This window comes from Antennarius striatus, chromosome 3 (assembly GCF_040054535.1).
Source record: "Antennarius striatus isolate MH-2024 chromosome 3, ASM4005453v1, whole genome shotgun sequence".
In the NCBI taxonomy this organism is placed as follows: Eukaryota; Metazoa; Chordata; class Actinopteri; order Lophiiformes; family Antennariidae; genus Antennarius; species Antennarius striatus.
The window spans coordinates 4,220,001-4,235,741 of record NC_090778.1 but is presented as its reverse complement, the minus strand read 5'-3'; the positions used below and the strand labels follow the sequence as shown (position 1 = coordinate 4,235,741).

Below are 15,741 nucleotides of genomic sequence, written 5' to 3'. Positions count from 1 at the left end.
TACACATGTTTTTGTGCACCATGACTGTTTCAGTGGCTGATGAGATTTGAAAAACCTCCTGAATCTGTCCATTAAATATTTCCTGATGCAGTCTCCTCACTGAGACTTGTCATCCATTTTGTGAAGTACAGACGGAGAGGGGGTGAGAGAGACACTGGGGGGTAATGGGGGTAAAAATAGAGCAGTGTTGGGACACTCAACAGAGAACTGACTTTGTTTCAGAAGCAGGCTGTATGTTCTTGTTCCTGAAAATTAATGAACCATAATGGCCTCAGTCAAATCTGAGCCAGATGTCCTTGTTATCATCTGAACCTCAATGTCCCTGAAAGATCTGATGGATTTTGTCACATTTTAGCCTCTAACCAGTCCAGTTCCAGTTGTACTGCTTCCAATGAATTCCAAGCAATCCAGGCATAGACACACTGTAAACCTCCATTTTACAGTGTGTCTACGTTGTATGATGATGAAGGCTGTGCTTTAAAAGCTGTTAGAAAGTAAAAAGGGTACCTCACAGTTCTAAAACTTTTTAAAGAAATGTAATCACTACTAATCTGTTATTCCCCCTGGATTTGATGTAGCAAAATACATCATATTCTCTTGTCTTTTGTACCTGAATTGCTGTGCTTTGAGTTGCAGAGTTTGAGGTACCAGCTATGACGTCGTCTTTCCAGTATCACGGAATTAGATAACTTCTCTGTTGCGGTCTTCACTGAACCATTGAATGTCTTTGTAAAAAGGCAAAAGGAATATTTTTTCAAGGAGTCATGACACCAAACCTTTAGATCATATGCAGACATGTGTGTTAGCAGTTGGGTGTAGGAACTATTTTCTTTCGAATCGGCTCTCACTCATATAACAGGGAAGCTGAAACTAACCATGGCAATACAATGATGACCTTGACCATGAGGAAACTAGATTAAGGTCAAATTTTAACTTTCGTACACCCAGGAACTGGGTAAGATAGAAAGGTGAGGGAGGCCAGTGTCAGACCGTAGATCAAAGCTACTGCTTTGATCTATGAAAGTAGGTCAGAGCACTAGCTTTGATCTTTTACCCATGCAAGTAGGTCAGGGTAAACTTTTGAATTCACGGGTGTCGCGGGATGTTGCACTCTCTGACTGCATTGGTTTTTGTTGTCTCTGTGCGCAACTCAGAATGTCAGGATTTGTACCTTCGACACTTTACTGTGTATCATGGATGATACAAACTAAGTCAGTCCGACTTATTGATTGAGAGAACCACAATAGTGTCAACAAGTTAAAAGAACCTACAAAAAAAACAAAACCAGGTATGCACATTCATCCTGCTTGACTTTTTTTTTGGCTTTGCCCATCACCCACACAATCTTTAAACAAAATAATAATTTTGCATTAAAAAATGAAATTAGATATTGTATACAGTAAGGTACATACAAAAAAACATTTGTTATCGATACTACACATGCTTTATCTTACCCAATCTTTACCCACAACCAGCCACAAAATTGCTATTATTCTTTCCATTATTATGGAGCATGTTGAAAAGTGTGTTGAAGAAAATGGGAAAAACAACCTGACTCCAGTTCTGTCCTTAAAAGTCAAACATAACATTATTGTAATTCTCTTAAAGAAACAAAAACAGCTAGTTTCCCCATAAAATCTTTTTCATTGTAGAAAAAGTATGAATCTGCAGTTCATCTCTGTGGCGTAGAATAAGTCTTATTACAGTATTCCCTCGCTTATTCGCGCTTCAAGATGCACGGTTTCACTACATTGCGGATTTTTAGTTGGTAGTCACGTGGTCCCGTACGTACGCATGCTATTGGCTGACAGCATCCGGAAGTGTGCTGCGCTCCGAGACTCAAGGAACGCAACGCACTTCCGTGAAACACAAAAGTGTCAAAAAGTCTATAAGAATGTGGAAAAAGGTAATAAAGATATAAGGTGGTTTAATATTAGTATGGGGAGGGTTCAATTACCGTAAATTATAAAATAAATAAGTTCGTCGCTATATCGTGGAATTTCGTTTTTCACGGATGGTCCTGGAACACATTAACTGCGAGTAACGAGGGATTACTGTATTCATCTTCTTGCACTGTTTCACCTCCTGCTCCATCATTTATCCCCCTTCATCATGTTCACACAGTCAAAGATTGACTTGAACAGCAGTAATAAATAAAAGTCACATTTGTAAGGTAGAAAAATAACTGATAGACAATACACTTCTGTGTGTGACTTAACTGTGTTTGCTTTCCACAGGGGGACCAAAGGCAAAGACATCAGTACTATCAAGTCACTGAGGGTTCTCCGTGTCCTGAGGCCTCTCAAGACCATCAAGCGTTTGCCAAAACTCAAGGTGATCTTCCTGTTCTGCTTATTATTATTTACTTAGTTTACAAGTGTGATGAAGTTATGCCAGGATTGTTTTTACATTTCCATCATAAAGTTCCTTGTTAACCAAGTTAATAGATGCCGTTTTTAGTTATAGTATGAACAAAAAAAAAAACTTTTATATGTGTGTTTTTCTATGTGACATCAGGCCGTATTCGACTGTGTGGTCAATTCTTTGAAGAACGTGCTGAACATCCTCATCGTTTATATCCTCTTCATGTTCATCTTTGCTGTCATCGCGGTTCAGCTCTTCAAGGGAAAATTCTTCTACTGCACAGATGAGTCCAAGGGCCTGGAGAAGGACTGCAAGTTAGTCTGAATCAACCACATCTATGTTTGGTATTTGGTGAAATTGTCAGTTACAGATGTAAACTCTGCCTTCATTTTCGTCAGAGGACAGTTCTTGGACTATGACAAAGACGAGGTGGCTGCCATGCCCAGAGAGTGGAAGAAATATGAGTTCCATTATGACAATGTACTATGGGCCTTCTTGACCCTCTTCACTGTGTCCACTGGAGAGGGTTGGCCAACGTAAGTGAAGATAAGTTTTATTGTAGAAATGTACAACGTAGTCATAAGTGATCCCAGAATCCTTTGTGCTAGATCTAACATCTGATGATGGCTGAATGATTTCTGTGGCAACACGACTACCTCCAAAAACATGCGCTTCAGGTTATTTGGCCTGTTCCAAATTCCCCTTAGGTGTGAATGTGTGCATGTGTGTTTGTCTGTCTCTGTGTGCCTCCGCGGCGCACTGGCGATGCACCCGGAGTGTCCCCCGCCTCACGCTCCCAAGCCAGCTGGGATAGGCTCCATCTCCCCGTGAGCCGCGATAGCGAAATAAAGCGGTTATAGGAAATAGACTGATGGATGGATAAAGTAAAACAGAAACTAAAACCTTATATACTGTAAATATAAATTTGTTGAGGAAATTCAGTCGTCTAACTCATAAATCTAAATTTGTTTCTCTGCCCCTTCGATGGGTTTCCACAGCAAAACAGAATGTCAGCAATTTTCTAATCAACTGAAGATGGAGGTTTGTTATAAAATGTAAAAACAAAAAAAACAAAAATAGAAAGAAACATAAAATTGTTTCTGTCACTTGATACTGAGTGATCAATTTTCATTAAGTTATGGATTTCACTGTGGACTAAGCTGAGACTCAAAGCATACACCCAAATCTAAGGAAGGTGTAAAGTGAGAGTTCATTATCTCTGTGTTATTTTTTTTGTGTAACTTCTATGATTATGTTTGATTGTTATTTGTTTTTGTGTTTCTCTGTCCTTCCAGTGTCTTGACGCACTCTGTGGATGCTACCTTTGAGGACCAGGGTCCAAGTCCTGGCTACCGTATAGAAATGTCCATCTTCTATGTGGTCTACTTTGTGGTCTTCCCTTTCTTCTTTGTCAACATCTTCGTGGCCCTCATCATCATCACCTTCCAAGAGCAGGGAGACAAAGCCTTGTCTGAGTGCAGCTTGGAAAAGAATGAGGTAAAGATAGTTAGTCTCTTGGTTGAGAAGTAAAATGTCTTTAAACATATGTAGTTGACTTAATTCAAATTAGAATCTTCACAGACAGATGTCTGCCTTCATGCTGTTGGATAATGAGGAAAGTGAAGCAGAGGTTTTTTTGTTACAGAGGGCCTGCATTGACTTTGCCATAAATGCCAAACCTCTGACACGCTACATGCCTGAGAACACGCAGTCCTTTCAGTACAGGATGTGGAGGTTTGTGGTCTCAGCTCCATTTGAGTACTCCATCATGATCATGATCGCTCTCAACACTGTGGTCCTCATGATGAAGGTAAGAATTTTTGAAAAATGACCTTCATAATTCAATAACAAAATGATACCATTTTCAACAAAGAGCAAATCTTGGATTTATTAGTTTAGCAAAGGAACAGTCCTTGCAGATTAGAGTGATTTCTCTCATGTCCTTGTGAATCTACATCGCGCCAAATACCTAAGTCTGGCTCGGCCATCTTTTGCGCCGTTTATACATATATATATTGGAATTACTGGCTGACATCATTTTTGAGCACATAGTGAAGCTGAATGGTGCACTGATTGAATTGCTCAAAGCACCAAAGGAATATGTAATCCCCCAAGAAACCATGACCACGACATTTCGACAATGGAAGCTTGATTAGAATGTAGCGTGAAACCAGAGATGTGCGGTGAGGTTCATGGCTGGTGAGGCACTGACTTCATCATAACCAGATGAACCTGCGCTGTAGCTTATTCACCATTTAATACGCAACAGTGAGTGGGTTATTTTTAAAGTCTCATAGCAGAATTATTTACACGTATAAACTGTAACACAAAAATAAGCACATTCGATTAAAAAAAAATTGTTATGTAGTTACCTACATGTTTTTTTATGTTATGTTTACTTATAAATGAAGTCCATGCAGTGCTCATTCTGAAAAGAAGCATCGAAAAATGTTTGAGTTGAGATATGTAATCCTCCATTTTTATAGGAAGGCAAGGGAAGCGGAAAACAAATGAATAGCTGTAGTTGACTCGCTGACTTACAGACTGTAGTTTTGGCTGAATCCCTGGGACCATCAGCGCCCCCTACCTTGAGGCAGGAGAACTGCGTGCCTCACTTCGTGCCTTTTCCCAGTGGTTTCAGGAACGCTCAACTCAAGAAAGATGCTATATGCATGCTGTTGCTGTTGACAAAAAAACACTGTACATTATATACATTAGCTAAATTATGTAAATTTAGTTCATAGAGCAAACGTGTTTGAACACTTTAATAGCAACATATGGAGAGATAGCATTATGGTCCCACTGTATAGCATGCCAGCACAGCTAGCCGAGTCATTGGTCAATCCATGGTGGGGCTCGGCTGGCTGGTGCCTCACCGCAGGTGTGTAATCAGTATTTCAGCGGTAAATGTAAAAATTCAGCGATTATGAGTAAAAATAATGTAAAATTGGTGATGTTAAATAGAAAATAACTATATAATACACATCACTGGATAAATATGACCGTTTAATTTATTTCTTCCATTTTCCTTTTTTTTTCTTTCATGACAGCAGGTGAGGCCGTGTCTCCCCTGCCTCCCCTGACCGCACGTCACTGCGTGAAACAATATCTGCTCCTGTCTTTCAGTTTCATGGAGCTCCAGACTTCTACGAAGCGATGCTGAAGAACCTCAACATAGTCTTCACCACTCTCTTTTCTCTGGAATGTATCCTCAAGATTATCGCTTTCGGCCCACTAGTGAGTAACATTTATGAGGAGGTGTAAATATTCAAATGAAAATAAGAGGTTATGACATGCAACTGTTGTTTCTCAGAACTATTTGAAGGATGCCTGGAACGTTTTTGACTTTGTGACTGTGTTGGGCAGCATCACTGACATCCTGGTGACTGAAATCAATGTAAGAGCAAACATGAAAACCACACGGCTGTTGATGAATAATGAGCTGAGACAGAGGAGAGAGATGAAGATGTCTCTTTGTTGACTGGAAGTCAAGTCATTCTCGATCAGGGGTTGGCAACCCAAAATGTACAAAGAGCCTTATTGGACCAAAAAAACTCAAATCATTTCTGTCTGGAGCCACAAAAAATGAAATCCTTTTTAAATAAGCCTTATATGAAGGCAACAGAGGCTGTAAGTACATATTAGCTATATTGTATTAGCCTACTATCAAAATGACTAAGTAGGCTACAAATACATAATGAACAGTCATGGTTAAATGACTGTTTTTTCTGCAGAGAACCATCTAAATGACAAGGTTCATATTCCCACTTCCAGACACTCCGAATGTTAATCCTTTTTTCCATTTTCATATATTTTTGAAAAAACTCCAGGGAGCCACTTTGGTGGTGCTGAACAGCCACATGCGGCTCTAGAGCCGCGGGTTACCGACCCCTGTTCTAGATAGACAGAGAAGAGTCCATCTCACACGATGGCATGCTATAAAGCTAATTAGAAAATGTCTTCACTATTTCCAGACAATTCCTATCTGTGTGTATTGTGAAATGATCTTTATCAGATTCATGCGTATATATGTTGAGATGTATCAGTTTATGTTTTGTGATATGACTGTTCCTGTTCTCTCAACTTTCCCTTCTCTGCATTCCTTTTTCTTCATCCTCTTCTCTTTCACACTTCATGGTCTTTCTCTCCTTCCCAATTGTCGTCTTGTTGATTGTCATCGGTGTTGCCATGCTGTGCTTCCAAACATTACTAGACTATGGTGAGTGAATTTCTCTTTCCCCCATTCAATGTATGGAGTGATACATTGAATGAAATCTTGAGCATGAGTTACGACGTTTGACATATTTGTGATTAAGGAAATTGTCAAGAAATAATAATGTAATAAAAATTAAATCAGTAGAAAAAAATGCATACGAAAATATAATCAAAGTCACAAATTAAAATAAATGTACAGTTGTATAATGAAGTACCAAAATAGAATGAGACAATGTTAGTGAAAAAATTCAATAAACTAAATTGAAATTCTAAGGAAAAACAACAGAAAATGTACTTGAGGCTATTAATATTATAGTCTAAGATGTGAAACACACACTAATTCAATTACTTCTCCATCCTCTATCAGTTTTGTGTCTGAATGACAAAAATCCCTCACTTTAAAGAATGATTAGGACATATGAGTTTTCCAAAATATTGGTGATCATAACTCTGACAAAGAAAATGTAAATATTATACCTTGTACGTGTTCACTTCTACGTATATCTTGTATGTATTCACTTCTAGTGTATTTTTGCTACTGTTTTCCCCACACTGAACACTGATACAGGTGTGTTCATCGGTGACTGATGATTGAGGTATTCAGTGTGTAAGTTCTCGATGTCCCAACTGTGTCAAACAGGACAGGCTGCTGAACTTGAGCTTCCTGAGGTTGTTCAGAGCTGCTCGACTCATCAAGCTGCTGAGGCAGGGATACACCATCCGCATCCTGCTTTGGACCTTTGTCCAATCATTCAAGGTACTCACACATGCACACTGTCATGCTGCAGTATAAGTACAATAGTGTGGAATCCAAATGCACATGCATAATTTTACATCTGAAAAATTCAAGAATCCTGGGATAACATAATTCAAATAATTAATGATTCTAATGTGTCCAATAGGCCCTGCCTTATGTTTGCCTGCTGATTGCTATGCTGTTCTTCATTTATGCAATCATTGGAATGCAGGTGGGTGACATTCTGGCCACAGAGGCTATAATATCTATACAGTAGTTGCTTCTCTGTTCAATGTTGTGGCTGAAACATAATGAAATATTAATGAAATATGGATAAAAAAGTAGTAATCATTATCATCAGTCATTTTTCTCTGACTGTGCCTCTTGTTTAGGTGTTTGGCAACATTGACCTGAATGAGGACACAGCTATCAATCACCACAACAACTTTCGCACTTTCCTCCAAGCCCTCATGCTACTGTTCAGGTAGAAAATTATTTATTATACAATAAATATTTTGAACAAATTAAATCAGTTTGATCAAATGTAGGGAAGGCACGGTGGCACAGTCGGTAGTGCTGTCACCTCACTGCAAGAAGTTTCCTCGTTCGTTTCCTTTCTATATGTGTTTTCTTCCCATGACTGCATGGGTTCTGTCTGGGTTCTTTAGCTTCTTTCATCACTCAGACTTCTAGATGGACAAGCAGTTTGATAACTAATGAGAAGTTATTTCAGCTTCAAAAATACCTCAAACCCACAAAAAAATCTTGAATTTGGATAACCTCCTTCTTAACTTATGCACAATTTTTGAGAACTCTGTTTTGTAACATTTTCAGTAAATCTGTTACCCAGAAAGCTAACAAAACAAAGACTAAAGATGAAGAAATAAAGGTGCCCTTTTCAAACGCAGTGACACAACAAGACAGCAGAACAATTGAGAGGTGGAACTAAGTGACGTTCAGAACATTGGAGATCTGAAAATTCTTGATTTTTTTTTTAAACTGTCCAATTAATTTGTGTTTCAAATGAAAGCAGGAAGTGGATTCCGAAGAATTTGCCCAGGGGTCTGCTCGATATCTCAAAAGGGATTCAATTACAATAGCATGAGTTAGGGTTCTGCCATTGAATCTGACAGTGTCAATGTATGGCAGTGTTTTTTAATTGTTTTTTTAAAAAAAAGCAGATTTGGTGATGGTTTTGAATGAGGAAACAATCAAAAAGTATTCCAAAATTGCGGCCCACAAAGCATGGTGACATAGAGCATCCATGTCTGTCCACCGGGAGATCTCCAGTCTTTCCATGCAACCATTGGTATTCAACTTTCTTCAAAATGTGTTGGAATTATTCTATATTAACTACACAGAATTCAATCTTTTCTGTTCGATGTTTGTGAAGGACAACTACCAACCTTGAAAAATGCTGCCAGCCTTTTATGTCCCACCAGTTTAAAGCTGCTTTTTTCCCTCTGTCTGTTTTTATGTCCATCAGGAGTGCAACTGGGGAGGCCTGGCATGAGATTATGTTATCATGTTTGAGCCACCAAGCCTGTGATGAGCGATCGGGGTCCCAGGGGAAAGAATGCGGCAGTGATTTTGCGTACTTCTACTTCGTTTCCTTTATTTTCCTCTGCTCTTTCCTGGTCAGTACTAAAACACAGCTCAGGCAAGGCACTGAAACTGTGAATTATTTATCAGGATGTGATGAATATGTCTGGTTCAGATTTGGCTTGTCTCCATACAACAGCTCAGTCTACACCAGTGCTCCATTTTGTTCCAAAATTCCAAAATTATTGGTTTAAAGACTTTAAAATTCAAACTCTTCACGACGTCTGCCTTCCAGATGCTGAACCTGTTTGTTGCTGTCATAATGGATAATTTTGAGTACCTAACCCGAGATTCTTCCATCCTGGGGCCTCATCACCTTGACGAGTTCATCCGGGTTTGGGCTGAGTACGACCCGGCAGCATGGTATGTACAAGTCCCCCCCCCATCTGGTCCCCAGTGAATTAAAAATAAAGTAAAAGTGGAGGAAAAAGTTACTTTAATCTTCTTCAACTGAAACACAAAGGTGACTGAATGAGGACTCATACACAGGCCTTGTTGAAGCTGTCAGCACTCTGTAAATCAATATGCCATTTAAAAGTTATCCTGAATGTTTATTTATGTGCTTGTTTTTTTCCCCACAGTGGACGGATTTCCTATAAGGATATGTACAATTTGTTACGCGTTATCTCACCCCCCCTTGGCTTAGGGAAGAACTGCCCTAATAGGGTAGCATACAAGGTTTGCAAATACCAGACATTTCGTCAGTAGGGTGCTTTTGTGTACCTCTATGCCAAGAGACTTAACTGAATGGCTCTGCACCAAATGAAATCGCCTTTTTATACGAGCACTCGCCCCTCCAATCTGACTGGCTTTGGTTGATGATGCCGGAGAAGGAAACAAAGCTTTCAAAGCCACGGCATTTTTCCAAACATGCCGCACTTCATGCTGACTTTCTCTATCTTTAGTTGAAAGACGTTGTACCGTAGCTAGGATTCCATCAAATGTAACCCCTTTAAAAGTTTTTGAAAGGAATTTGATCATCACCTTCAGATCTTAAAAAAATCTGAATCAGATCAAAACCTTTATGAAAAATGTGATGTGACGTATTTATGTAGTTGTCTGCCAAGAGGAAAGCCAGGTTATGAGTCAAAGCCCCACAGATGTTTTGGGCTGGCATTGAAACCTTTGTCTCCGTGCACCTTGGTTGACGTACCAGTGAGATGTCTGCTAGCATGCCGAGGCAGACATCTCTGTTTACGATGCTGTCATTTCTCTTCCCTCCCATCAGTATCCTGTGTGTTGGGTCAACCATTCCTCCACTCTTCTCTCCCTCCTGCCTTTCACCAACCCAAAAATTACTCTCCGTCATTTCATGTTTCCTGTCAGGGATCCTGAACTTCCACAGCATCCCTGTGCCTCGACACACAGGATGACATCCATCTTACATCTCACTCTAGGAAATCTATTAACAAAAGATTTCTGTGTTTCCTTTCCATTATTCTCTGTTTTCCCTTTTGTTCCCTTCCTCCTTCTCTAACTTCCCCATCCTTCTCTGTTTTACGTTCTGTTTTATTTATGATTTCCAACCCTGTCAAGTGGCCGTATCAAGTACCTCGATATGTATCAGATGCTGCTCCACATGTCCCCACCCTTAGGTTTGGGAAAGAAATGTCCACCAAGAGTCGCCTACAAGGTAGACCCTCCACTTCCTCCACATTCTTCCCTGTGCTCAAAAACTTTTCTTCCATTGGAGTGAACTCACGCCAATGTGCTCTGCCGTGCTACCTTATTTCTCTTTGTACTGCTAGTGTGCTCATATTTTTGGTGTAAGCCCCTACCTCATTTTAATTGTCTTTACTGTTTGTGTGAATAAAGTTCCGTGTAAGGGCAAATACTGATCACTCCTGAAAGTAGCATAGAGACTTAAAAATGTTTTAATTAAGATGGTGATGGAGGAAAACTGTTACTTCTATTTCCTTTGAATGGTTTGCCCTGGTTGGGGTTTTTATTTTGTGGAGCAGTGTGTGTGTGCGTGTGTGTGTGTGTGTGTGTGTGTGTGTGTGTGTGTGTGTGTGTGTGTGTGTGTGTGTGTGTGTGTGTGTGTGTGTGTGTGTGTGTGTGTGTGTGTGTGTTTTCCATTGTTTTTCTGCAGGAGTAATACATTGTGTGTGAGCTTTTCTCTTTGTGGATCTGTCCTTTCTCCCTTTCCCCCTCTCATTCTTTCCCTCATCTCTCTTCTATCCAGTGTCAGAAATATGTGTGTGCATATGTGAGTCTGGGTTTGTGTGCACGTTGGAATGTTAATGCTGCACAAGAGTGTCAAAAGAAGTCAGTGTCATCTTTTTTAAATGATTATTTTATTCATTTATTTCTGAATATTTGTTGTAAAATGGACCAAATTTCCACCTGATAATAACATTTGATGTGTATCTGGATTTCGTATAAGAAAACTGCAGGTTAATGCTGTGGACATTTTAAATCTTAACTTGAAGGTTGACCCAAAAGATAAGGTTATGGTATTTGGAGCATCCTTTGAATCAGTGCTGCTCGCTGGATATGTGTGATGGTTATATTTGGCAGGAGCACGGAGCCAAAGAAGTGCTGTTGAGTGGATTTTTATGGTAATGATTTGCATACTTCAGTTGAGTTGGGTATCCAAATAGTGTGTTTGTGGCCACACAGCTGCATTATACAGTATTGTGCTGCAGAGTACTCCAGGGTGTGAGTTATGATGGTGAGGGTGCTGAATTATGCGGTATAAAGGATGTTGGTTTACAGATGGAGTAAGGTTGTTTTTTTTTTGAGAAAGAAAATGAATGGCAGCGAAAGAAAGATATTTTTTAGTAATTATCAAAATAAATTGGCTAAAGATCATGGCAAGTGACTGCACAGCTTCCACCAAGCTACTTTTTAATTTTGATATATAATTACATGTATATTATTTTTCCCATTGTCTGACACAAATTCTCTTAAAATATGGCATAAAATATATTGTATTTATTTTTGTGACGTCCACACAAATAGTTTTGCTTGCAAATTGGGAATACAAGACTACATGATCTCATTTTAAATAAAAATAATTTAAAAAAAAATCTTTTAATAATCCTCATAGGGAAATTACTTTTTTTTCCCACTCCAAATATTCACACACGTATACAACTCTCTTGAATTTTTCTCATTTCTTCCAAAATGGTTTTTCCTCAGAGCTGAAGCTTTTCAGTCTGAGGTAATAATTTATTTATTTATTTATTTATTTTTTGTGGGAATGATGACATCTATGAACATTCAAAAATGTACATCTGGAGATCAGATGTCATTATCAGGTGCAGTTTCAGATTATAAATTAATCCCAGGTCTGAACAGGGTCACATATGGTCCAAACAAGAACAAAAACTTGCTTTTCAGTTAGTTGCTTTCTGTCTTTCTCATGGACTGTGCAGCCTGATGGGGTGTGTGTGTGTGTGTGTGTGTCTGTGCGTGCGTGCGTGTAGTAGAGTGTGTGGTCACACACAGATTGTCGTGGTTGGACCTGTGTGTGTATGTCTGTGTTTGCCCCTCAGCTCTCCATCGCTGTTTCATTCTGAATCTGGTCTTTCCTATGTTCTGCACTGCCACTGATAGCACATGTAGTTGAATGCTTTTTTTATGCTCAGGGGAGCTCAACTCTTACAGTAATAATCCCACAGCATTCTGTATGCATTTAGTTTCACTAGACTGAAATGAATTACATCTTCCTGCTAACACTTCTCAAGCTTGGTAGAATTAGTGTTAGCTGCCACTGTACAAATAGAGCAAACTCAACCTCTTCAACTCCATATTGATGATTGCTCGGATGGCAACCACAGAGTCGAGCTCCTGAGACTGTAGAGGCACCTTCATGGTTATGCGTTATACACCTTCTCTCACCTTTATTTCAGTCAATGTTGGTCTTGCACCAGTGCACTTTGACTTGCAGCGTAGTGCATACTGTAGCTGATAGCGGTGAATGTGAATGTGAAGTTTGTCTCCTCTGTGGGTAGAGAAAGCTTTTTGTGCGCTGAAAACGAGTCCCCATAAGTTTTTTTTACCAAAATTGCCAAACTTGCTTGCATTCAACAGAAGTTTACCAAAGAATAGTTAAGGTTCTTAATTGTGGGGTTGGTTAAATCCATGGAGGGGACTGGATCACAGCAGCACACATATGGATTTCTCTGGGAGAGCCACATTTTTTGATTTGTTAGTTAGTTGTCAGTCAGTGATCTAACATCTCTCCATCACCACTCGTTTTCTCTCCTCAGCGCCTCGTCAAAATGAACATGCCCATCGCTGAAGACAACACCGTCCACTTCACCTCCACCTTGATGGCCCTGATTCGCACTGCGCTGGAGATCAAGCTTGCATCAGGTCAATGGAAATCACCACACATTACATAGATGGAAGAGAATTAGTAAAATAGCATGAACAGATCAGTTTAAGTCTCCAAACACAATGCTTATCAATCCCCAGAAAGGGCAGACTAATGTCAGTGTTGTCAATAACCTTAAATCAATTTGATTAAAAATGTACCATGCAAAGTGTGTTTTAAAAGAGGATTCATCGCGAGAAGCCATGAGTCAGGAAAAAAGTTGCTAACAATGACCCAATAATTGTGACTGCATGGTGTCATCAGCTAGTTAGAAAGACATGGCATATACATAATTATTATACATAGGACATGATATGGACTAGTTTATGATGGACTCGCATTAAAGGATAATTGGATCGATTTTATTTTGATTCTTTCCACCAGTTGAGGAAGATTGGTATGGACTTCAGTCGGTCCCAATGTTTAGCCAGAATATCAGACAAACTCTGGGTTGACTTACCCTGAGCTTTAAAACCCAGGGTTTCCGGTTTCCCGAAGGCTGATCAGGGCTAGTTTTAGCAACCCAGGATAAGTTCACCCAGAGTTTAGCAGGTGCAACACAACTCTAATAAGCCATTATCAGTGGAGCCCCGATTCAACAAGTCACCATGACGACAGATGAGAGGCGCTCCGCGTATTTTACGGCAGTCGAAGTATAGATTTTTGATCGATGCATATATCTACTGAGTACATTTTAGGACAAAAGGCCAGCAGCACTGTGGCTGCAAACAGGGAGATGGCTTTGGAGTCAATGTGTACGTTTAAAAACTGAAGTCAAGAACCGAAATCTAGCCATTTTGTATGGTTTCCTTGGTAATAGCCAAAACTGTGGCATTGTGCTGCTTGTAGCAGCTTTCAGGCATTCCAAGAAAAATAAGAAAAATAAATCAACAAGAAATTGAAGATAACGAAGGTGGTCTAAAATTTGATGACACTGGTAGTTCTCTTCCAATTGCTTAACATTTTGGTGAAAAACAGAGTGTGACATTTGACCTCCTCTACAGTACAGTGGTACCTCTACTTACGAAATTAATTGGTTCCAGAAGAAATTACGTAAGTAGAAAATTACGTAAGTAGAGACGTGTTTTCCATGCAAATGCCCTAATCTGTTCCAAGCCCACAAAAATTCAGACATAAATGTTTTATAAAGCATAAAAATGCATCAAAACATGTAACAAATACATGTTATGATAAGATTATTACACAATAAATGAGCGTTGTGCATAACGTAAAAAAACAAAGAATAGAGTAAAGAATATAAATGACGGTCATTTACCTTTTAACTGCTGTTCTTACTGTTTTTTGCCCTCTTTGGTTCATATGCTCCTATCTCATGATGCCGAACAACAGAGTGAATTCCAGTCCTCCTTCTGAACTTCTCCAACCACCCACGAGATGCCTTAAACTCCTTAAACTTCCTTTTGTTTTAATAACGTGGTGATTGTAGATGCATCAACCAAACGCATCCCTTTTTCATGCTTTTCTATTATCTCTTGCTTTGTTTGTGTGGACAAAAAAACCCTTTCCTTTGTTTTTTCTTTTCCTCTTTTCTCCGTCACTTTCTTGGGGTCCATAGCGAATACGTAATCAAAAAGTTATTATATTTGCGCAAAACTATCAGAACTCCTCACAGGTCGAGTGCCGAATGCCGAGACACTCCATAAGCACCGTTCTAGCTCCACAAAGAGGTGGAGTGGCATCTCTCTTATTCAATGGGATGCCAGGAAGATACGTAATAGGTAATAGCCAATGGCAGAGCAGCTATGAGAATGTTGCGTTCAGGAACCTGTGGGAGATTTGAGTATCATCCGATACTGTGTTTTTACATTATGTAAGTCAAAATTTCTTTCATAAGTAGAGGTAATATTTTCCTGCTGAGAAATTTCGTAAGTAGAAAATTTCGTAAGTAGAGACATTCGTAAGTAGAGGTACCACTGTATTAACACATTCTTACCTTTTTAACAGAGCATGGCTATCCAGCAATAGAAGGGTCTCTAACATCCACTGCACTGTTCATTCTGTGAAATTCATTTGCAACTGCATATTTTAATGTCTTACACATTGTATTTCCAACTATTTGTCAAAGAAGTTTATAGAATTCACTTTCTAAAAAGAAACAGTAAACAGATAAAGAAATGGTTTACTTGGACCACCAGATTAGAAGTGCAGATATGGAAATAGAAATACTGGAGCACAAGTTTAAGTTGGGGGATGGTTACAGACGAATCATGTTAACTATTAGAACGCTAACTATTGGAACGATACAAAAACTCACTTTGCATTAGTAGGAAATGAAATGTATATTATACTGTATGTTTTTATTGCCCACTGTGGTGGTGATGATGCTGATTTAGACTGTAAAATAATTCTGACATATGGCGTCTCTCACTGCTCTGCCATATTGGATAGCAGGCAGGTGGACGGGGTCATTGGGGTCTTCGGTTTGTATGGTAGGGTGTTGCTCTCCTCCAATAGTGGCAATAGTATGAAGAACACAGTT

At 39.3% G+C, this 15,741-nt stretch overlaps 1 protein-coding gene across 1 annotated transcript in view; it reads left to right on the top strand.

Moving 5' to 3' along the window:
* The window catches only part of cacna1ba (calcium channel, voltage-dependent, N type, alpha 1B subunit, a), a 112,250-nt gene that overhangs the window by 79,035 nt on the left and 17,474 nt on the right, over window positions 1-15,741 (top strand). Inside the window, exons 28-41 of the mRNA XM_068310129.1 lie at window positions 2,238-2,334; window positions 2,518-2,678; window positions 2,763-2,900; window positions 3,660-3,861; window positions 4,010-4,174; window positions 5,491-5,601; window positions 5,678-5,767; window positions 7,220-7,336; window positions 7,482-7,547; window positions 7,708-7,799; window positions 8,802-8,952; window positions 9,153-9,280; window positions 9,499-9,595; window positions 13,135-13,240. Coding sequence (XP_068166230.1) covers window positions 2,238-2,334; window positions 2,518-2,678; window positions 2,763-2,900; window positions 3,660-3,861; window positions 4,010-4,174; window positions 5,491-5,601; window positions 5,678-5,767; window positions 7,220-7,336; window positions 7,482-7,547; window positions 7,708-7,799; window positions 8,802-8,952; window positions 9,153-9,280; window positions 9,499-9,595; window positions 13,135-13,240 — 1,721 coding nt within the window. The remainder of the gene's footprint in view (window positions 1-2,237; window positions 2,335-2,517; window positions 2,679-2,762; window positions 2,901-3,659; window positions 3,862-4,009; window positions 4,175-5,490; window positions 5,602-5,677; window positions 5,768-7,219; window positions 7,337-7,481; window positions 7,548-7,707; window positions 7,800-8,801; window positions 8,953-9,152; window positions 9,281-9,498; window positions 9,596-13,134; window positions 13,241-15,741) is intronic.